The sequence below is a fragment of the Podarcis raffonei genome, chromosome W (assembly GCF_027172205.1).
Source record: "Podarcis raffonei isolate rPodRaf1 chromosome W, rPodRaf1.pri, whole genome shotgun sequence".
In the NCBI taxonomy this organism is placed as follows: domain Eukaryota; kingdom Metazoa; phylum Chordata; class Lepidosauria; order Squamata; family Lacertidae; genus Podarcis; species Podarcis raffonei.
The window spans coordinates 26,826,636-26,850,422 of record NC_070620.1 but is presented as its reverse complement, the minus strand read 5'-3'; the positions used below and the strand labels follow the sequence as shown (position 1 = coordinate 26,850,422).

The 23,787-nt window shown below is 43.1% G+C and overlaps 1 protein-coding gene across 6 annotated transcripts in view; it reads right to left on the bottom strand.

Moving 5' to 3' along the window:
- Positions 1–11,710: 11,710 nt before the first annotated feature.
- The window catches only part of LOC128405944 (integrator complex subunit 6-like), a 138,115-nt gene continuing 126,038 nt past the window's right edge, over positions 11,711–23,787 (bottom strand). For 4 of the 6 annotated variants that reach the window (XM_053372986.1, XM_053372990.1, XM_053372989.1 and 1 more), the window contains 3 exons: positions 15,397–15,774; positions 13,245–13,338; positions 11,711–12,932 (listed from right to left, as the gene is read on the bottom strand). In XM_053372986.1, the coding sequence (XP_053228961.1) occupies positions 12,833–12,932; positions 13,245–13,338; positions 15,397–15,774 (572 nt within the window). In that variant the 3' untranslated portion in view covers positions 11,711–12,832. Of the gene's footprint in view, positions 12,933–13,244; positions 13,339–15,396; positions 15,775–23,787 lie in introns of those variants that run through there. The other 2 variants (XM_053372988.1, XR_008328380.1) reach the window with 2 other exon arrangements.

Here is a 23,787-nt window from a genome sequence, read left to right as displayed (position 1 = left end):
GGTTGTTCCACTGCATTCTGGGATGACGTCTGTGAAGACTCCCCTTTACCCATGCAGCTAGCACCTCAGCGGTCAGCTTCATCCTGAATCACAGCAGTAACATGCTCTACCGTGATCTGAGCAGTTGGCAGAACAGCAATCTGAGTGGCAACGGACTCCCAACTTGAACCCAAAGAATGTAGTATCATGAAGGAATACACAGCCTCTGGAAAGGTAAGTCCTCTCTGTTGCAGCGCATGTCTCAGATTCTGCATTTCCATCAGATGAGTACACACATCTGCACCTTCAGCAAGTGCCATATCATGCAGCTTGGCATAGTAGAACAAAGAAGCACCAGCTTCTGTTCTCAAATGAGAATCTCTTAAAGTGTCCCAAATTTCTCTGGCTGAGGTCTTATCACGCAACAGACAGAGCTCTTCTGGGGATACTATCAATGTAAGAGTTCCCCTTGCTTTGGAATCCTTAGCTGCCCATTCATCCATCATTGGAGCTGGGGTGTGTGTGTGTGTGTCTGTAATAACATTGAACAGACCCTCTTTTCGTAGCAAAGCTTCTGCATACAATGCCCACTCCGCATAATTCTTCTTATCGAGCTTTGGAATCCCGAAAGCATCCCGAAGGGCCGCCATGACTCTGGCATTAGCCTTCTGCGTCATCAATCAAGCTGCGTCTGAGTACAGCTGCTTCCAAAAGCACTTGTAAAAGCACTTTCGGTTTTCAAGCCTCTCAAGCCTTTGAGCCTCTGCTGCTGCATACGCCTTGAAAAGTTCAAAGTCCAGCCTTATAGCCATTAGGAACTGGTAGGCTGCCCGTTGCAAGAGCACATACCTCTCATCAATCATCTTGACACGCAGAGCAGATAACGTCCGATCCGTTCCTCTGTTCCTCTGCCAGCAGCCATTAGTCCGATTCCGTGTTTCTGGGCCCGGAACCAAAACTGTGAGATTTTGACCAGCTTCGGCCCCTCTGAAGCTGATACAGGCTCGTCTTATCTTGAGCCCAAGCAGAGCGTCGTCACACAGCAGAAGGATAAGCAGGTAATGTGCCACATGCTGACTTTATTTACAAGCTATGCTGAGAGCATACAAACATGCATCCTGCCTCTGTGAGAGCAGAGAAGCAACTGTCTCTCTAACAAAGAAACCGAGAGAACACTGAAAAACAGGAAACCAGGGGACTTCCGGTCGGCGCCAGCGTTTAATGGCGGTCTCCTGCTGAGCTCCGCTCAGGGAGACTACTCCGTGAGTTCGGGTCCGACCGCTACGGCGAAGCGGGGACCCCTAAAATCACAGGCGCGGAAGCCTGTGAACAAGGAGACTCGGTGGGCACCTGAAGCGCCCCCCCTTACTGCGAAGGAGCCTTTTTAAAGGCTCCGGAGCGGCATCGGGTGAGAGCGCGGTGCTGAGAGTCGCAACCCAGCTCGCGGAGTGAAGCCGCGTCGCCATAACGGAGAGCGCCGATTCCTTCCTGGCATTCGGATTTGGATTTACAATTACCCGTGAGTAAGATTGGGAAATCTCCGGGATTTAAAGCAAAACGGTTTGAAAATTTGGCTGAAAACGGGAAAGAGTTAAAATAAGGAAGTCTGCCTTTCCCGGACTGCATGACAGTTAAAGCAACGATAAACAAGCTGCAATTTGACGGAAGATAGCTCTATTTATACTCAACCTAGACATTGAATCTGAACCTTCCCCCTTAGCAGCAGGAGCGGGGGGGGGGGGATGAACCTGAACTAGCATTACTGAGAGCATACAAACATGCATCCTGCCTCTGTGAGAGCAGAGAAGCAACTGTCTCTCTAACAAAGAAACCGAGAGAACACTGAAAAACAGGAAACCAGTGTACGTCACATCCAGTCTCCCATTCCCGTGGGAACCCAACAGTAACTCTGACTGTGGAATGCAAAACAATGTCTTGTGACATGCATTCGCTGCTCAGTGAGGAAGCAGAAACCAACATCTTCTTCCTCAGTATTATGTATACCGTTAGTATCTTGGAAAACAGCAACTCCATTCCAATTTACAGTTTGTATCATGCTTCTGGTAATATGAAAATTGCCAGTTGCTGGTACATAAATTCTGTATGCTCCCTGCTGGTAGCCCATTAATTTTCCCTGAACACTACGCTCACCCAATTTCTGCTTAGCGGGATAATGCATAATTACATCTGAACCCCAAATGCGTAGGTATTTCAGATTAGGGCATTTTTTAAACAACATCTCATAGGGGGTGACATCTAAACCAGAATAACTACGATTCTTAACATAGCAAAAAGCATTGAGGGCTTCAGCCCAAAAAACTTTGGGCAGATTAGCATCGTGCAGATAAGTTTTAACCCCTGCCTGCAAGTCACGCTGCACAACTTCAACAAGCCCATTTTGCCAGGGACTTTGGGGGCAAGATAGCTCATGCGCTTCCAGGAAATCCTCAGAAACAAATTCCCTGCCCCGGTCGGAAAACAGGTTCTTAATAGGTTTGTACCTATGGGACCGCCTCTCCTAGTATGCCCCACAGAGAAACTTACAGTCTTCAAATAAAAACATTTTGAAGGTCCCAGGCCACAGAGAAGTTAGGCTGGCCTCAACTAGAGCCAGGGCTTTTTCGGCTGTGGATCCAATCTGGTGGAACACTCTGTCACAAGAGACCAGGGCCCTGCGGGACTTGACATCTTTCCGCAGGGCCTGCAAGACAGCAGGGCACAGCCTGACTCCCTCCCTCCCTCGGCAATCTTCGCGGAGCTCTGGCCCAATGGTTGCCAGTGGCTTGATTTGAATTAATTTTATAATGAATGGTTTTAGAGTGATGTTTGTGCTGTACTTTTGTACTGTTTTATTGCTGTTAGTTGCCCTGAGCCCGGCTTCGGCTGGGGAGGGCGGGATATAAATAAAATTTATTACTATTATTATATTGTTGAAATGCGTTTTTACCCAACTGCAAAAAACTTTGTACCTCTCAAATGCTTGGGACTTCTCAGCTATTGCATAGGTCCAACAATATCTACTATACTGGTCTATCAGGGTAAGCCAGTACTTAGAACCTCCTAATGATGATGGGAGTGACCCAACTAAATCACAATGTACACACTCAAATGGCTCAGTTACTTTCCTATCTGAGCATCTACCCTTGTGTGCAACCTTAATCTTATTCTTGCAACAGGATAGACATTGCATAAATAATTTACATGGTTTTAAGTTAAGGCCATTAACAATATTTGTCTTAATTACATCAGCAAAATTCAGATGTCCTAAAAGTCTGTGTGCTTCATGGACACACCCGGAATGTGGCCTTACATTCCTCAACCCCTGGCTTGACTGTGCTGCTCTGCAATTTATAGGTGATTGTGAGTAGGTGCGGAAATACAGTCTATATAAACCATCAGAGTCCCGGGCATACAATAGACGTTTGTTCCCATCAAAAAACTCACACATTGACTTTAAGAATCGCACAGTTATGCCTTGACGAGCAAAGCACCTTACTGACAATAAATTATCTACTGATGGGCAGTAAATGCAGTTCGCTATCGTAATGTTTAAAGAGTCAAGTTTAACAGTACCCCTGCCAAGTGACTGCAAGACTTGTGAATTGGCTAAATGTACATTACCAATTTCCTCTTCAAAAGAAATAAGCTTCAATCATTGCAAATATGCTGGGATGCTCCTGAGTCCACAATAAAAGAATTCCACTTGGCACCTTTAATTCTTTTACGATCTGTTGTCCGAGTGTGAAAAGCTCGCGGCTAGTTTTTGTCTTTACGATATGATGTTGGCTGCTGGGCTCACGACTGTGATTGATGAACAGAAACAGACTTGGGAGTACTTTGCTTTCTTTTGGATCTGCAGTCCTTTGCAAAATGTCCTTGTTTATTGCAGAACCCACAACGCTTGGCAGCTTTAAATGCAGTCGTATCACCACAAGTTTGCATATGGCGTTCCTTACTATTTCTGGAAATAGGAGTGCTTATCGCGCAAGCCTCCCTTCTGTCCAACTTGCCCATTAATCTTGCCGTTACCCCTTCCACAGTTAATTGTGCTGGTGGAACGGCAGATATCTGGCTAGCGACACCATCAAAGTCCTCATTAAGGGAACAAAGAATGTTAATACATACTGAATATCAGGTATCTCCATGTCCCTTCGAATCAATTCGCCGCATATCGCCTCCAGACGTCTCAAGTGTGCTGCCAAATCACCACCAGGCTGCAACTTCGTCTGGTACAGCTGCTTGAAAAACGTCAATGCAGACGCCAACTCTTTTCTAATATGTACTGCTGCAAGACTGTCCCACATTTCTTTGGCAGTTTTCTTATTCCTTATATATACTACTTTCTGGTCGCCAAATTAATTATCGCCCTGGCTTTTGCATCTCCTTTCGACCAAGCATTAGTCACAGGGTCAGGAGGGTCATCAGTTACATAGGTCCACACTTCCCGAGAGGTCAAAAGTGCCTCCACCCAAAACGACCATAAACTATAGTTCTCATCTGTCAGCTGTGGGAAGGTCAGAGCTTTCTCGGCTTCTGGAACCCGGTCAACCATTCTGGGACTCTTCCAGACTATACTATATACTATACCCAATTGCTGACACAGCTTAATTAATACAACATAACAGCACCTGCTATACTGTTTCACAGCTGTAAAACTAGGTCACGTTATTTGCTCTGACCCTTAAAGAAATACACATTTTGTGGAACAATAATGAATCTTCAAATTTAAAGAGACCATTCAACAAGGTGTAGGAAGGGGGGCAGGGGGCAGACCACCCCGGGTGTCATCGCTGAGGGGGGTGACATTTGGCACACTGCCCATCCGTGACTCCCAAGCCTACCCATAGTCGTGGGGACACACACACACACAAAATTCTGCACCTGGTACCATCTGACCTTGCTATGCCTCTGCCATCTGGCTGGGTTTCCCCAGTCACTCTGGGCGGCTTACAACACCAATAACAATGATAGGGCAGCACATCATTAAATTTGAGTGTTGTGTACTGGTTAAAAGAGACTCACGGGGAAAGGGGATCCTCAGAAAGGATGTACAAAAGCGTACCTGATGTGTGGAACCAAGCTGTGGCCCCCCTTGCTACTGGGAAACCACTTGCTATAGTACCCACCTGCCAAATGATGCTTTGGCATATGCATACCCATCTAGTTTGTAATGCTTAACAAACTTAGAGGCCAAAGCCCAGATGGCAGCCCTACAAATGTCCCTCAAGGGTGCATGATGTGAGAAGGCACAGCAGATCCAGGACCCTCATAACACCTGGTGATGCACCCTCGTAGTCAACAGGATAGTGTAACCGTTGAAATTTTCCTTCCTATGGTTTGACACTGAAAAGATACAAAGTGTCAAACAAGCGGAAGGTCTTGGTACAACACAAATAGATGCAAAGGGCTCAACAAACATCCAAGGAGCGCCACTTGCATTCCTGATTGGACTTAGGACAAGGGCAGAAGGTTGATAAGATTACATCCTGTGTCCTATGAAAGACAAAATTCACATTGAGAACAAAAGTAGGATCCAGCTTCAAGACCATGGCATCCTGCTGAAACACGCAGAGTTCTTTCCTCACCAGCAAGGCTCCCAACTCTGACAAACAGTTGTGGTGATATAAGGCTAGCATGTGGGTTGTGTGGGAGATTCTGGAATAATGAGTTTAAACACAGATATTCCTCATTAAGGTCTCAAGGCCAGTGTTGAAAGTTAATCAAAGACATGTGATGGAAACAGGTGTTGATTCCTTTGGGGTGGAGGCCCATAGTTAACATTCCCTTAAATCTGGGTTGGAGATGGTATATCAAAGCTCTCCTCATGAAGGGATGATCAGTGCCTGTTTGGACCCCAGACAGAATCTTGCTCAGCCTGCTATGATTTGTGTGTGGTTTCTGTCAACTAGCTAGATAAGATAGTTTTGTTATTTTCTTGGCTTCTGAGCAGTCTTAATTTCTGTAATCATGTGAAGTTTTTCCTTTTAACAAAGTATTTTTAATAAAGTTTCTTGTATGTTTTTAGGAACCTCCTGATTTTGACTGCACTTTTGGAAGTGGGTCATTCATCACATGGTGGCGAGAGGTGGGGTAGGTTGTTACTCTTGAGTAAAATTTATAACACACAGTTTTGAATGCTCAGAAGCAAGTTTGTTATTTTGGCTAGCTAGCTGGATAGTTAGAACGTTTGTAGCGAAGGCTGGAGAGAGATTAAATAATACAGTGCATGAGGCAGCTGAAGTGGACGTCACTGTTTTCGATCCAGAAATAAACATTGTGATGGTGGACAAAGAGTTGTGTGGGTGTTGGGAGTCCCCTACAAGAATGCTGGAATGGAGGAGGGTAGACTCTACCCAGGTAATGGCCAGAGAAGAAGTTGTGGACATCTGGACATGGACAGTGACTCAGAGGCAGGAGTAGAGGATTGTTTAGCAGGAGGTGCCATTGGATGCAGCTGAAGCAGAGAACAGAGAGATGAAGAGGACTGGAGGCAGTGGCTAAAGACTTCCATGCCAGCCCATCAGTTAACTATGGACAGAATATTAGCTCAGTCCAACCATAAATCTGGAGAGGACTGGAACAGGAGAAATATCCCCTGAATTTCATGTACTTAAATCACCTTGAAGTGACCTGCGAAGGACACAATGTGCCTGAAAGGGAGTACAGCTGGAGTCTTTGCTCTCATATATCAGGAGAGCTGGGTGAGTTACCCCAAGATGATGCACAGAACTATCAAAGGTTTAAGCAGTTGGCACTCCATTGATTTGCTCTAACTGAAGATCAATTTAGGCTGAAACTTTGAAGGGCATTCTTATATCAGTTCTAATTCTTACATCATTAGGCATATGTAATCCCATTCACTAGCTGATTCAGAAATAGTGAACTCCCCTCAATATGTTTTATTATTATTAAAGAACAATTTAATTGAACAGCATAAAGGAAAAAATGTGTATTATATCATTGTAAGAGTTAACAATTACAGTTCCATATATATTTATGTAATGTATGGCTATTTTTATTATTGGATCCTTTCTTTTAAAAAATCTTTTATTATTTAAAAAAAACTAGGGGGGGAAGTGTGTGTGTGTATATCTACCTATAATAAAAAGATGAAATAAAAAATAAAAAAATAGAACAAGGTAAAATTAGGTAAAGCGAAGGGGAGGGAAAATAAAAAAAATGAATTTACGATTGAGAGAGGGCAAGTGAAAAACGTAAAAGGGAGATTTGAAAATTGAAAAATGGAATACATTAGGAATGAATCCTTTGGTGGACAGCGCATGTCAATTAAGGGTGAAAGATAAGATAAAATAAAAGGTAGAGATTTAAAAAGTCAAAAATGAAAATAAAGGTTTAAAAAGGTGTGTGTGTGAAATGAAAGTAAATTGAAATTTTTATATGGATAAAAACTGAGAGTTCTCTTTGGCCCACAGGCTGGACATTCTTGGCTGGGCAGCCCCAATCCCTAGTCTCTCTGGCTTGGGGGGGGGTGTAGTCCGAAAATGCAGAGGTAGATATTGCTTATTTCTCTAATTGGTCTATTTGATTTTAGTTGTTTATGTATGGAGTGAGGACATGGGTATTTTTTGTCCATGTTAGTTTCGCAAACTCAACAGGGAGTCTTGATGGCTTTGTTCAATACCAGCCTGCCATAGCCAGCAAGTTGTGTTTGGGCTGCATCTAGAAATTGAGCTCCAAAGAGGACCTGGCTAAGTCCTCCAGACTCTGGGTCCTTGGTTTCCAAATGAGATGCAAAAACTGCTCTCATCAGAAAAGAGATTTGGGGAGCTGAAGGCTGCTATTGAAGCATTCTGGTCTTCCTTAACACCTCAGCAGTGCCACAGGCTGGTAGCATCCATGCCACGCCACATTGCGGCAGTAATTGATGCAAAAGGGGCCCAAACCAAGTACTGAGTACATATGCATGCTTCTACTTCTCAGAAGTCCAATATTGCTCTATTTGCAATCCTTGTTTTGCTGATTTCATTTAATATTCTAATTTTCTGAGATTGTTAATTTGGGGTTTTCATCAGCTGTACGCCATAATCATCACAATTATAATAAAGGCTTGACAGACTCATGACATGCAAAGTGAGATATATCTCATATATTAGTTTCACATTTCAGTTGAATTACTGAAATAAATGGACTTTTCCATTATATTCTAATTTTCCGAGTTTCACCTGTACACATCAACTTGTGCTCAGGGTTCTAGAAGAAAGGTAAATCAAGAAACTTATAACAAGTTGTTGTTGTTTAGTCGTTTAGTCGTGTCCGACTCTTCGTGACCCCATGGACCAGAGCACGCCAGGCACTCCTGTCTTCCGCTGCCTTCCGCAGTTTGGTCAAACTCATGTTCGTAGCTTCGAGAACACTGTCTGACCATGTCGTCCTCTGTCGTCCCCTTCTCCTTGTGCCCTCCATCTTTCCCAAAATCAGGGTCTTTTCCAGGGAGTCTTCTCTTCTCATGAGGTGGCCAAAGTACTGGAGCCTCAGCTTCAGGATCTGTCCTTCCAGTGAGCACTCAGGGAAGATTTCCTTCAGAATGGATAGGTTTGATCTTCTTGCAGTCCATGGGACTCTCAAGAGTCTCCTTCAGCACCATAATTCAAAAGCATCAATTCTTCGGCGATCAGCCTTCTTCGTGGTCCAGCTCTCACTTCCATACATCACTACTGGGAAAACCAGAGCTTTAACTATACGGACCTTTGTTGGCAAGGTGATGTCTCTGCTTTTGAAGATGCTGTCTAGGTTAAGGGGCATTATGGCCTCAAGCCACTTCTACAAGGCTCCCAGTTTCCATTACTTTTCTAATACCCTCTCACCACTCTTTCTTTTTTTTGGGGGGGGGGTTAAAAAGTTTTATTTTAAATAATTCAAAAGGATACAAAAAAGACAAAAGACAAGTCATAAATAAAAGTACATACGTAGTCCCACCACCCACCCTTAACTCCCCTCCACCACTACCCAATATCTCTTCTTGATTATATTAAATATTAACATTGCATTCCTTATCTTAACTTACTTTTGTATCTCATTTCAAACATCATTCTTACACACCCTACAGTCTTAGTCTATACATATCAACATATTGTTTTGTGAACAGTGTTTATCTAGATATTCTTCAAAGCATTTCCATTGTAGTTTTAACTTTTGATTTGACTGTAACCTTATGGCTGCTGTTATTTTTGCCAATTGTATATAGTTACTCATTTTACATATCCACTCCTCTTTGGAGGGAATTTTTTCGCTTTCCCGTTTGCTGGCTAATACTGTTCTGGCTGCTGCTGTAGCGTACAGAAAAATTACTTTCTTTTCTTGTGGAATATCTTTCCCCAGTAAGCCTAATAGATAGGCCTCGGATTTCTCTTCTATGGGACTCCTCAGTATCTTTTTTATTTCTTCATGTATAATATCCCAAAAACATTTGACCTTTTTGCAGCCCCACCAGACGTGGAACATTGTCCCTTCCAATTCTTGACACTTCCAACATAAATTGGATTTTAATTTATAAATTTCGGCTAGTTTAGAAGGTGTCAAGTGTTGGGATTTACAACACTGTGCTCGCCCGGAGGCCCCCTCAGTCTCACTGACCTTTCCGAGCGTCCTCCCGGTAAGCACAACTCTGGAATGGCACATCCCTTCATTCCAGTGTGCCCTTCAGCGACATATCCCAGATGAAAGATGCACACTAATCTTCTGGCATAGAACAGCAAGAAGAATGAACCATCCGTAGATCTAAACTACATATTTATTTACACTATATACAGACAAAGAATCATGGCACTCTCTCTCATTCAGCTCCGAGAGAGAACAGGGACAGAAGAAAAAGCGAAAGTACAGTTTAACAGTACCGCAGCAGAAGAGAGATAAGACGTTCTTCCTTTCCCAGTCTTCTCAGACAGACCGTGTGATTTCCACTAATCACATTTCACAGCAACGGTGCAGTGAAATCCTAACATCAAGTGCCATCTAAAAAACATTTTCATGAAATTTTCTTTAATCGTATAACAGGTAGTAAACTTTATGTCCACCTGCCAGAGTTTTTCCCACTGTTCCAGATATATCGTATGACCGATATCCTGAGCCCATCTGTGTTGGAATATGAATACAACGCAGCTGCAAACTGGCAGCTCTGTGTTTACATCACATGATGTGGCTAGCTGTGGGAAAGAATGTTCCCGGAAGTTCACAGGATTTACAGAGCTTTGTTCTGTGTGTAATATGAGACCTTCCTGTTGCATATGTGAAGGAAGTCTGAGTCACTTGCTTGGAGGAGACTGAACTGTACGGTCATGTTTTTGTACAGCTGTAAAATCAGAAATAAACTGTAGAGATGTAGACTTTCTGGCTATCTTCTTTCTCCTGCTGGTATGCAAAGGGGGAGAAGGGGGTGTGCATCTTCCACGCTGGGAGATGTCGCCTATCACGATCTTCCTGGACTTGCGGGGATGCCAGCCAGGGCAGATCACTGGTAAACAAGCTCCGGGAACCTGCGAAGGGGGGGGGGCAGCCTTTCCCGAGGGGGCTTGTTTTCCAACAATCTGGCCATAGTTTCCTTCACTAATTCATCTTTTAAATCCCATTCTAGTAGCACATCATATACTTTAGATAATAATTTTGTTTTGTTATTTAATAAAGCCAATTCTATTTTTACTGCAGTGGAGGGAATGGTGCAAGATCAAAGGCATTACTACTTCAGGAGCACAAAACTGAGACACGATTAACACGGACTGGTGTGTAGCCACCCTGGAATCACACAAAGCGAGTAATGTCAGTCTCTGTCATGTCAGTGGGCTTCCTCTTTCCCTTCATCAAACTTTGGTTTAGGCAGCAATTACTAAGCAGCAAATCAAAGTCACTTAGTGGAGCTTTAAAGGATTACTCAAAAGCATGTTTTCAAGTGCTCTCTGCATCAAGCTCATACAACAAAGAGCTGGCAGTTTGAGAGAGTAGTGGTGTTTATTGCACAACCACAGTTAGCTCATGCATTGGTGTTGACAGCAAGCATTAACAAATGGCAGAAAACCTGGCAAAGGTCACCCAACACCATTCCTTCTCCTAAATTGCAAGCCAGGCAGTCCCACAATCCTCTTCAGAGTCTGTACTTCCTATTCTAAAATGGCAGCAGGAAGTGACACCAGGAAGATACTTGGCACCTCCTTGCCAGAACTAGGTTAGAGCTCCTCCTGGCTCCTGTTTGTGGTTAGCTTTTCCTCCTCTGTGTAGGAGAGTCAGCCCCCATTGTCAGCTGAAAGGATGCTCCTTGGGGCTGGGGTGCTTGCACCTGGGAGTTCCATGCCTCTTTGCAATTGGTTCCAAGTCTACTTGATGTCACACGGTAGAAGCTTCCCTAGTGAAGGGTCAATAAAATGTCAGGTAAACTAGTGTTACAGCAGCTGTAGTTCAGTGCTGTGACTGTGATTTCAAAACAGGTGGAGCTAGGCCTAAAATAATGAGGTTCCTATCCTACTGAAGGGGTCCAAACATAAAGTCATTTGCATTGCCCCAATCTCCAAGGCACGTGGGAGGAGTCACCCCACTCCTAGCTAAGCACTACCACAGAATGAAAATGGCAATTCCAGTAATTGAACACCATACTGTGGAAAGTCAAATAACAACTATCTAAAGAATCAAAGAAAAACACATGGCCTAGCTCTTTCTGCATGGAAGAAATACACACTGCAAGTGTCAAAATGGTCTTTTGGAGAACAATAGAGATATACAGCACTTTTCATTGTTTTGGGGTTTTTATTTTTCTGCTTTGTGCTTTACAGGCAAGTGAAATTACTAGAGATTATTCATCAGCACCTCATTCAGATTAGGCACTTAAGAAATCATAAAATTATTTTTATTTTAAGTGCAAAAAAAAAATTCTCACAGGTATGTGTATATACACACACACACACACACACTCTGATATATCAAATTTAGGATCCAGTAAACAACACTGTCCAAAATAATCTCTTCTCATGTGTACATTCAAAATGTAAACTATATCCATAGATAGAAGATTTGGGGGTACAGGACATGACTTGCTTTTGAAAATAGTTTTCTTTAAGTGCTTTCAAGGCCAAGTTCCCATGAAGAGTCTCTGTCCTCCTCATAAGATGAAAGAGAACTGAAGTTGGGACCTGGGGAGCAGCAGGCACACACTTTCATAATGTCTGCAGACAAAAGAGAAGAGAGGCTGAGTTGGGTTGCTTAGTGGCTACCAGGCAGTAGTCACAGGGCTCTGGACTGCTTTCCCTCAACCCAGTTTTAGCAGCTGCTTTCCTTTCAAATTCATTTTGCCTTGAAAACTTGTTCCTGGGTCGGCTAGCAGTTCTCAGGAACTGTTCTCTATGTGTCTGTAGCGACAATATGCACTATCACCACAGAGGGCATTTTCACTCTCCTCCTCCTCCTCCTCTTCTTCTTCTTCTTCTTCTCCTCCTCAACAACAAAGGATTTTTCCAACACAAGTGCAGATAAAGGGTGTGCCATTTTTGTTTTATCAGCTTTGACCCGCTGCCTGAAGCAGTGCTTTCAAGTGTCTTAGAACAAAGGTTCAAACGAGTAAATTCTTATCACCTGCAGGAGGAGGGCAGCACTGAGTGTTTTTCTTCAGCCCATTGAGCAGATCAGGCCCTCCAAAGTAGGGTAGAGAGGAAGGAAGCCAGACCTCCTGCAGCAAATCCATCAGGGTCACAGCCCATCTTCCATTGAGAGAGGTTTGCAAATGTACAAACTCCAACAGAAAAACTGCCTAGCCACCATACCAGTGGTAGCTGCCACAACGTCCTCTTTCACTCCTCTGCAACATAGTAAACTTATTCTCCCTGGCCTGTGCATTCCTCTTGCTGGGACACTATTATCTACTGTTGACATGATTATCTCTGTTGGGCAGGCTGTTGAACTCTATTTCCTCTAGTATTCTCTCTAAGTGTTGAATTAACACCCGCTTTTTAAACCTAAGAAAAAGAGAGAGGGAGAAGGAGAGCAATTTAATGTGGGTTCTGCACTTGTCTTCAAGTTCCCCCTCTGAAACGAAGAGTGACCTTTGCATTACTATGCAGAAATTATGGAGGGACAGGGCTGACACACCTGCCTTTGTGTTTGAAAACAGATAAGGCCCATCAATCTACAAAATAAAAGGCACATCCCACCATTGAAGGCAGCAGTTTCAAAGAACATTTGCAACATATGTAAGAAAAATACAGGCCACCATCAAAACATGTACACTTTATTTGTTCAAACTTGGGGCTTGTCATCTTGATACAAACCTTGCTGCTTCCTTGATAGCAAATTCAATGAAATATTTTTGAATTTCCACAGGGCCTTGAACTTCTTCAAGGAGAGAGAAAATTCTTTTGTAATCTACAATGCAAAAGAAAGAAAAAGTGAGATCATTGTAGTGTTGGCAAGGCCATCAGAATCTCCCTTCCTTTCTCTTTGCTTGATTGATTTTAGGCACTGGCCTGCTTTCTCAACTGTCCCACAATGCTGTCAGTTAACCATGGTGGAGCCTTTGCTCTTTCCAGATTCTCAGTGTCCTCCTGAAGGTTGTGCCTTTTCTCTCTTGGGGTTTAGCTGTTTTGTGCAGGATCTCATGGGGCTTGTTTGGTGATAAAGAGTCAGTCTGATGCCACAAATTAACTCTACTCTTCTACTAGTAACAATTTAATAAAATCAGAGTTGGAAGGAACCATGAGAGTCATTTCGTCCAACCCACTGTAATGAAGGAATCTCAAGTAAAGCATCCATGACAGATGGCCATCCAACCTCTGCTTAAAAACCTCCAAGGAAGAAGACTCCACTACCATTCATGGGAGTCTGTTCCACTGTCAAACAGATCTTACTCCTAGAAAGTTCTTCTTGAATCTTTCAGAATCTTTCTTGTAACTTGAATCCATTGGTTCGTATCCTAGACTCTGGAGCAGGAGAAAACAAGCTTGCTCCATCCTCCACATGACAGGCTAAACCTACCCAACTCATAATGCTTGGTTTCCAGACCCTTGATCATCTTGGTCCCCCTCCTCTGTACAAGTTCCAGTTTGCCAATATCCTTCTTAAATTGTGTGCCCAGTACTGGACACAGTATTCCAGGTGTGGTCTGACCAGGGCAGAATAGAGCAGGACTAATACTTCTGTCGATGCAGCCTAGAATAGTATTAGCTGTTTGCTGCTGCATCACACTGTTGACCCGTGTTCAGCTGGCGGTCTATTAAGACCCGTTGATCCTTTTCAGATGTACAACTGGCATTTGTGCAGCTGGTTCTTCCTGCCTATGTGTAGAACCTTACACTTGTCCTTATTAAAGTTCATTTTGTTAGTAAGGGCCTAATTCTCCAATCTGTTAAGGTCATTTTTAATCCCAATTCTGTATTCTGCAGCATTTTCCTGCCCCCTTGGCCCCAGTTTGGTGTCATCTGCAAATATGATGAGAAGCCCCTCAATTCCTTCAGCCAAGTTGTTCATAAAGACACTGAACATTGATCGGATCCGGGACAGAACCCTGCGGCACCCCACTTGTCCCTTTCTTCCAGGATGACAAGGAACCATTAGTGAGCAGTCTTTGGCTTCAGTCAGTCAACCAGCTACAAATCCATCTTGTCCAGCCCACAGCATTCCCCTGATCCACCAAGCTAGTTACTCCATCAAAAAAAATCTCTCTGGCATAACTTGTTTTTGAGAAACCCACTGCTTCTAAGCGCTCACAGACCTACTGTTGAATGGTCTGTTCTGTTACCTTTTCTGGTATCGATGTCAAGCTCACTGGACGGTAGTCACCTAGGTCTTCTTTCCCCCCTTTTTGAAGATGGGGACAACATAGACAGAGGCTCCAAGATTACACCCGCAAGTTCCTTTAGTACCCTTGGGTGCAGCTCATCAGGCTCTGGAGCTCTGAATTCATTTAAAGTAGCCAGCTGTTCCCTTGTCACCTCTTTTCCTACGTGGGGCTGCAATTTCCTCCTCTCTCCTTTGTAACAGCACCCACCACATTAACACTGAAAGTAATTTTCCTGAAAATTGGAAAAATTACTTTCTCTAGTTGTTATGTTCTAGGTTTCTAAATGTGAAGTCCATTATGATGTGCGACTGCTGCAATTTACAGATGAACTCTACAATTTATTAGTTATTTTCTGCCTATTCTAAAAAGGGGATCCTTACAAATTTTTAAAGGTGCAAAGTGAGTCTGCTATCATAATGCACCTCAACTGAAAATAAGCTACATCAAAATCAATGACGGTTGTTTCCAAGTCATCTGGCTCAGGACAGAGAGCAGACTGAAATACCAAGAGCTTCATCAGATCCACCTTCCATTTCACACCCATTAAACATCAGAAATGATTTTGCCCCCTCTATATTTGGTAGGGTGGCGGCAACAACACAGGACCTCCCTTAGGATGACTCCAATCCCCTTGCAACACTTACCTCTCCCAGGCTTGCGAACCTCCTTCATAACTTTGATTCTGAGAACTTCATTGTTCCCTTCAAACATACTGGGCATTATTTTCACGGTTCCAGGTACAGACTTCACCAATAGTTTTTGTTCCTCTGAAGACATACTGTAATTTACAGGTCTGCAAACAAGGGAGTTGGTAACAGGCCTATGGTCCAATCTATCCTCCTCAATGCAATTCAGTTCACTGGGCAAAGAGTCCACATTGTTTGGCAGGTCATCATCTGTCAGGGCTGCTGGGAGCGGGGCAATCAGGTGCATAGTCAGCCCATCCCCGTGCTTGTCCAGGGACTGGAAGTTCTCTACTTTCTTCTCACCATTGCCATCCTGTACTACATTGCTTTTTGCATCTGAAAAAAAACAAAACAAAACAAAACAAAAACGGCTTTGAACTTAGCTGCAAAAAGCAGATGGCACCTCAGAAGAGGTCAAAAGGCTGAAGATCCAACTTCTAGTAATGGGAGCTTAAAAAAAAGTGCAGAGAGTAATTTCATGGTGGAAACTTAATCAGAGTCAAGTAACAAAACTAGCTAGGCTACATTTAAATAGCTCTTTTACAGTGGTAGGATGCCTTTAGTTCACATTTATAGCAACTAACACAGGGAAAGTTCCTGTGCATCATTTTCCCCCTTTAAATTCTAATGGCCTAGGATCAAGGTATGTGAAGACCCCCAACCCACACCACGTCTCTTGCTCCCATGCAAATCAGTCCAGAGTTTTCTTCAGAAGCTCAGCTATGGGATCCCATCAAGGCCCTTTTGGGACAGCAGAGGCTCATCTGTGGCACTCTTTCACTTAAATGGTTTATCTGGTGTACCAAATTTGGTGGCTTTTTGCTCTAGATGAACACTTGTCTTGTCCTGACAGCTTTACTGCTGTTCTAAATCACTGCATTGAATGGGTGTAATCAGCCTTGAATTTTATACTGAAAGGCAGGATGGAAGCATTTCAGATAAGTATGAGAAATGGACGCCAAGACACAGCTAAACCTCCTTGATCTCTTGGTAAGTTTTGATACCACCCATCCATGGCTCTGTAGGTTGGGTGTAGGGAGCAATACAATGTCCTATCTGTATGCAGGATCAGTTCCAGAAAGTAGCAAGGGGGGGAGGGTCTGCTCAATCCCACGGCACTTAATCAGAGCATCATGCAATATTGTCGGTATGGTGATTTAACACCCAGCTCCATTTCTCTCTGGCATCTAAGTCTGGGGAAGCTGGAGTGGTATCTGGATTCAGTAATGGGATGGAAGAGTGCTGATAAGCTGAAGTTGCATAGTGACAGAGATGGGAAGCACTGTGGGATAAATGGCTCCCAGATCCAAGAAACTGATGTTCAACCTATTCTGGATGGGGTTGACCCCCATGAAAAAGCAGGAAGTAGTTCCTCAGTGGCACTGGAGTGCCTTCTACTAGCTTTGGATTAGAGGACCTGGAAGCTTGGTGGGGCCACACCATCAAGATCAAAGATAAGCCTGTGCCTGCTCCCACAGCTTGAACTGACAACCAGCCACTGAGCTCCCCCTTCTGAACATGTGTGTAGAGGATGTATATTCTGGTCACTCCACAGGTCTCAAGTTTTTTTATTAGTTTTACCTTTATTTCAACTTTGTGTTAATCGGTTTTAACTCGTCATATCAATATTTTTATGGAGTGGAGACCAAAAGACAGAAGTCTGGATTTTATCTGCCTTTGAGATCTGTTTTTAATTACTCTAAGACTTGCCCATGAAGGAAGTCACATAGCATTTTTCAAATAGGTGTAGTTAGTTGTCTCATAAACCCTGAAAAGCTTCATTTGTCTGTCAAGTGTCGGGGTGGTGTGACATGGCGCTCTCTACCTATTAATGCTGTAATTCACAGTTTGTATACAGACAACTCCCCATTTGTGCATGTTCGGCATGCACCAATTTTCAGCACCAGAAGGGGGCGCAACAGGGTGGAGTGAAGGGCAGAGCAGGGTGGGTTGACGCATATGGTGCCTCAGAATGCAATCCCCACGTAATAGGGCTGGGCAGTATCTACTTTCCAACATCATAATACTGTATATTGCCAGCTAAACTTTGCGATAAGGCAGTACATTATGATGTCAGAAAGGAGGTGGAGAGGAAGAAGGCAGTTGCTGGCCACAGAGACGATTAGCATCAGTGTGCACAGCTTTTGCCTCTTCCCGGAAAGGCCTGGTGAGTGGCACTGCCCTGGGTGGAGTGTATCAGCTGGGGTGTTGCATGGCATGGCACTCTGGAGGCGCCAACCTCCCTCGAACTGCCCACAGTGCCTTGCCCTGACAATAGTTTTATTTTCCAGAGGAGGAAACAAAGGAACAGGCAGGCAAGCCCCACTCCTGAGGCCTGCAGCTGGGCTGCAGAGGGAGGGAGTGGGCGAGCATCAGGCGACCTGATTGAAGTGCATAATGCTGGATGTGAGCGGGGCTGGGAATTCGCAATACACTGCCTGCTGGAAATTTTGAAATCACTGCTTTATGAGGATTCAAATATTTCAAAATATCTAATGCAGTGGTTCCCAATTAACTAATTACTGGGGATCCCCTATTTTTCAAAAGTCAAACCACGGACCCCCTACTTTTGAAAATTTTGATGACTCTATGGTAGTTACCTGTGCAAAGCACCTTTTAAAGAAAATGTGGGGTGGCCCCTAATAAGCAAAGGATTTTAGGTATACTAAAAAAAACAGACATAAAATTTGTGATATTACAACATGTTAAAACGCAAGTGGCGTTTAGAGTAACAGCAGCAGTAAAAAATATATATATTTGAAAATACTGTGGAGAAGATAACACAGAGTAACTATAATACATAGAATAATTTGGAAAATTAGGGAAACCATGGAGGAATTGGAGGGGTGGGGTGGTTGAGTCCAAAGTTAAATGATTGTAAATTGGAAAATGTCGTCGTAACCCCCCCCCAAAAAAAATCTGTAAATAAATAGTTGTTAAAATAAATAAATAAATAAATAAATAAATAAATAAATAAATAATTCTAAATACCTGTTGGAAATGTAAGGAACTCAAAGGGACATTTTATCATGCTTGATGGAAATGTAAAAAAGCAAAATAAGAAGGATACAAATACATACACTGATACAGAGAATTTTGACGATTGATTTTCAAGTGAAGCCAAAACTCTTCCTGCTGGGACTTACAGATATACAGTTAGAAAAGGACTATGGAACTTTGTTACAATATATTATAACAGCAGTCAGACTTTTATAGGCACAAAGATGGAAGGACCCATTATTACCAACAATGGAAGAATGGCTGTCATAAGTAACCGACTTGGAGAAAAGTCATTGTTAACACTTACTAAGGATTAATCTCTCATAGATTTTTTGCATGGAAAAGAATAATATGACATTCGGATTTGAGGACTGAAAATAATGTTTGTTTATAGAAAGTGGCTTTGTTGGGTATTACATTGGAGTGGATAAAGTGAATATTGTTTATATATTTACTATGTTCATATATGTTTATATATAGAAAACAGACCAAGAATCGTAAGGCCCTTACCTTCTGAATTGTGTCTCCCCCCCTTTTAACCTCTTTTCTTTTTCTTTCCCCCCCTTTCTTTCCCCTCCCCTCCTTCTCTTTATGTATTTATTGTATTTAAACCAACATTTGAGTTTCGACAAAAAAGAGGAACAGATATTTGATATTAAGTTCTGTTTTTTTTTTACAGGATGTTGTTAAGGGTGAGCCATATGTGCTCTCCTACGTACAGCAGGGGAAACACAGGCTAAGATGGGGTCATGACATCTAGGTAAAAAATGAAGAGGCCATATCCACTGACCAAATGTTGAATCTTAGAATAAGCCTCTTAGAGAAAGAGTCATGTAATCCTCTGCAAATCAATATGTTGTGGATCATCTGGGCGCTTACTATTACACTAATTCCCATCCTAAGTCATGCAATCACTCTCTGAGTTGGTTTGACATGGGATGTAGACAAGCGAGACAAGATCTTCATATGCTTAGCAGGCAGGTTTATATTGGCTATGCTAATGTACAGGAGGTATAGTTAAAGCCATGGTTTTCCCAGTAGTAATGTATGGAAGTGAGAGCTGGACCATAAAGAAGGCTGATCGCCGAAGAACTGATGCTTTAGAATTCTGGTGCTGGAGGAGACTCTTGAGAGTCCCATGGACTGCAAGAAGATCAAACCTCTCCATTCTTAGGGAAATCAGCCCTGAGTGCTCACTGGAAGGACAGATCCTGAAGCTGAGGCTCCAGTACTTTGGCCACCTCATGAGAAGAGAAGACTCCCTGGAAAAGACCCTCATGTTGGGAAAGATGGAGGGCACAAGGAGAAGGGGACGACAGAGGACGAGATGGTGGGACAGTGTTCTCGAAGCTACCAGCATGAGTTTGACCAAACTGCGTGAGGCAGTGGAAGACAGGAGTGCCTGGCGTGCTCTGGTCCATGGGGCCACGAAGAGTCGGACACGACTAAACGACTAAACAACAACAATGTACAGGAGACTGCCCAGTGCTTTGTTCTAAATCATCCAAGACAGAAATATTCCATTGCCCCCAAAATATATTCATATGCCAGTTTTTTTAGATTTGACCTCTGCCTTAAAAAAAAAAAAAAAAGAATCAACAGAGAGATACTCTGGTTCAAATTATGAAGGTTGGGGATGGATAGATAGAAGACTGTTGCTTTTAATCAAGGTTTTGCATACTGGAAATATAGGAAAAGTCAGAATAGGCAAGGAAGGTCAGCTAGCAGCAGAAATAGACAATGATTGGTGTAAGGCACAGTTGTCTATTAATCCATTTTTTGTTTAATATACCGTATTTTTCGCCCCATAGGACGCACCGGCCCATAGGACGCACCTAGTTTTTTGGGGGGGACATAAAGGAAAAAAATTTTTATTTCCCTCCCAGGTGCGCTGTGCTAAACCCGAAGCTTGGGGTGTGCGGAGCTCAGCACCCCCAAGCTTCTGGGTGCTGGCAAGGTCTCCGCTAGCCGTGGGAGAGCCACGCGGCTCTCCCACGGCTAGCGGACCGCTGCGCTAATCCCAAAGCTTGGGGCGTGCGGAGCTCAGCGTGCCCCAAGCTTCTGGGTGCCGGCAAGGTCTCTGCTAGCCCTGGGAGAGCCCCGCGACTTCACACGGCTCTCCCACAGCTAGCGGACCACTGCGCTAATCCCGAAGCTTGGGGCGTGCGGAGCTCAGCGCGCCCCAAGCTTCTGGCTGCAGGCAAGGTCTCCGCTAGCCCTGGGAGAGCTGGGTCTCCCACAGCTAGCGGATAGCTTCCTGAAGCCTGGAGAGCGAGAGGGGTCGGTGTGCACCAACCCCCCTCGCTCTCCAGGCTTCAGCGAAAGCCTACATTCGCCCCATAGGACACACACACATTTCCCCTTCATTTTTGGAGGGGGAAAAGTGCGTCTTATAGGGCGAAAAATACGGTATACGTGAATATTATTGCCCATCTGTGTGGTAAAAACCACTTTTCCTGTGTCCACAGGCCCATGAAATTTGAACTTATTGCTATACAGATGATATGCTTCTGTTATTCTAGACCCAAATTGGCATATGGAGGCTGCTGAAATTGTTTGGGGATGCATATGAAGAACAGCTTTATGTGAATCACTCAAAGACTAAGAACAGGCTTCCTCAAACTCGGCCCTCCAGATGTTTTTGGCCTACAACTCCCATGCTTCCTAGCTAGCAGAACCAGTGGTCAGGGATGATGGGAATTGTAGTCTCAAAACATCTGGAGGGCCAAGGTTGAGGAAGCCTGACTAATAGATAGATAGATAAAACTTTATTCGGCTATAAGCCCACAAGGTAAAACCAATCAATAAATAAAATAGCATTTTACATTCTAAAATATCAACTAAAATATTTCAACGCATAATCTCCTTCACGTTACATACAATCTCTAGATGTACCATATTGTGGCCTTGAATATAAAGATGGTGGATAGAGTTTACTAGATTTTTAATAGTCATGCAGCATTCCATGAAGTCTTTTATATGAAAGAACTGAATTCAGGAATCTGGCAACCTGTAATGTTCTATAAGAGTCAATGTCCAGGAGTAGATAAACTAGATGTAATTCAGGTGGTTTAGCAACAGTTTCCAAAATGATTTGAGCTCAGAATCCTTGATCGGGGAACAATATATAAAGGACAATTAAACAAGATATGATAAAGGGATTCTATTGATTTGTTGTCACATGCGCATAAAACAGAGGTTTTACCGTTAGAAAATCTATTGCTCAGCACATTTGAGGGGAACACATTAAATCTGGCTCTAACAAAAGCGAATCTATGAGACGCAACCGATAAGGTAGACAGATATCGAGGTATCTGGGACATAAACGTAATGCCCTGATTTATCGGGGAACATGTACCTCCATCTGTAGTAAGATTTTGTTGCAAATCAACCTCCTCCAATCTTTGTTTGATGACCTTTTTTGCTGTAATTAGATCTAAATTTAGTATATCGGAAGGCGAGATTCCATAAGACAACAGTTTGGAATGGATTTTTGTTGCCCATGGGCTGGTAAATTCATCTCTCCAAAGGCACTGAATAAGATGGTAATTGGGCAATTTATGCCAAAGGGACAGCCAGTAATTAAAGGCATGTCTCCACATCAGGATCTCTAAGGAGGGGGTCTTAAGTTCTAAGCGAATAGCCGAGTTGCTTACACAGGAGGGTAGTTTCAAAAGGCGTCTGAGAAAAAGATTTTGCAATGTCACCAGAGGCATGAGGTTTACAAAAGCGCCCCATAAAGGGACCGCATAGGCCATAGTTGCAACCACTTTTGCACTATAAACTTTTAAGGCAGATGGAACATGCATAGCCCCCTCTGTAAAGAAAAAGCGTAATAGAGCGTAGATAAGGGCTTTGCCCTTATTTTGTAAGTATGTGATATGCGCTTTCCATCCCATATTATGCTGGAAGTAAATTCCTAGATATTGAAATTTGTAGACTTGTTTAATTTGGCTTCCCCTCGAGTTCCCACCTATACAATTTACGACTCCTGAAAAAAATTAGGACTTTAGATTTGGAATGGTTAATAGTAAGTAAATTTGTTTGGCAATATAACGCGAAGATCTTAAAGGCCCTCCTCAAACCGATTCTTGAATATGAGAGGATCACCGCATCGTCAGCGTACAATAGTAAGGGGCAGCGATAGTCTGCAAGCCTAGGTGCATGAATGGTGGTTTGGGCCTCAACTAGGGGAGTTCTCATGTCACTAATATAGAGGTTAAAGAGATAGGGGGCAAGGATGCACCCTTGTCGTACCCCCTTATTTATTGGTACAGAGTTTGTGAGATCGCCCTCAGGTGTTAACCTCACCCTAGCGGCCGTCCCTTCATGTAATTTGATCATAAGCCACAACAGCCTTTTATCTATGCCCCACTTTGCCAATTTCCCCCATAGCAGCTCTCTAGAGATACTGTCAAAAGCCGCCTTCAGGTCTATAAAAGCGGCACATAGAAGACCATGAGTGGGGATGTGAGGGCGATCTGGCTGCGACATCTGTCACCCCATTGATCGCCAGGGTTGATTTGGCTGATCTGGCTGGCTAGGCGGGTGTCCCCTTCCTCCCGAAGCTGCGCGCTCGGTGGAAGAGGACGACCATCCCAGATAGAAGGAGTGTACCGTTCTTCGGTCAAGGGTATACGATAGCTGCGCTCCCCTGCTAGAACCTCCAAACAAGCTCAAGGTCCTGACTAAGACTTTGGCTGTCATCCACCTAAGCCTAAGCTGTTTTTGGATGCCCACTGCCTGGAAAAGGTTAATAGATTCAATTATGAGCCAAATCAGGCAGGGTTGCCATATTTTGAAGAGCAAAAAAGGAATTGACTTTTTTCTAACATGAAAATCATTACATTCCTTTACTAGCCAATGTGACATTGATATTCCCATTATAGCTGATCACTCAGCAGTAATGCTGGAATATAATTTATCTAAAACCCAGGAAGGTGTGAGGAGATGGTATTTTAATATATCATTATTAAACGAAAAAAATTTCATTCAGTATATAACCCAAGAAACATAAATATATTTTTAAAATAACTACAAATCTTCAACGTCAAGACTGATGGAATGGGAAGGATATAAAGCTTACATCAGAGGGAAGATAATATCCTTCTCTGCCAACAAAGCTAAGCTGCAAAGATTAAAAGAAAAAAAAATCTAAAAATTTCTTTAAAAACACTATATGTCAAATAACCCATCTAATGCTACATATGAAAGAATACAACAACTAACATTAGAACTGAATAATATACTAGCTCAAAAAATTGAGTTCAGCCTACTAAGTCTAAGACAAATATATTGGGAACAGGGTGAAAGACCGACAAAAATTCTAGCTAATCATTTAAAACAAAA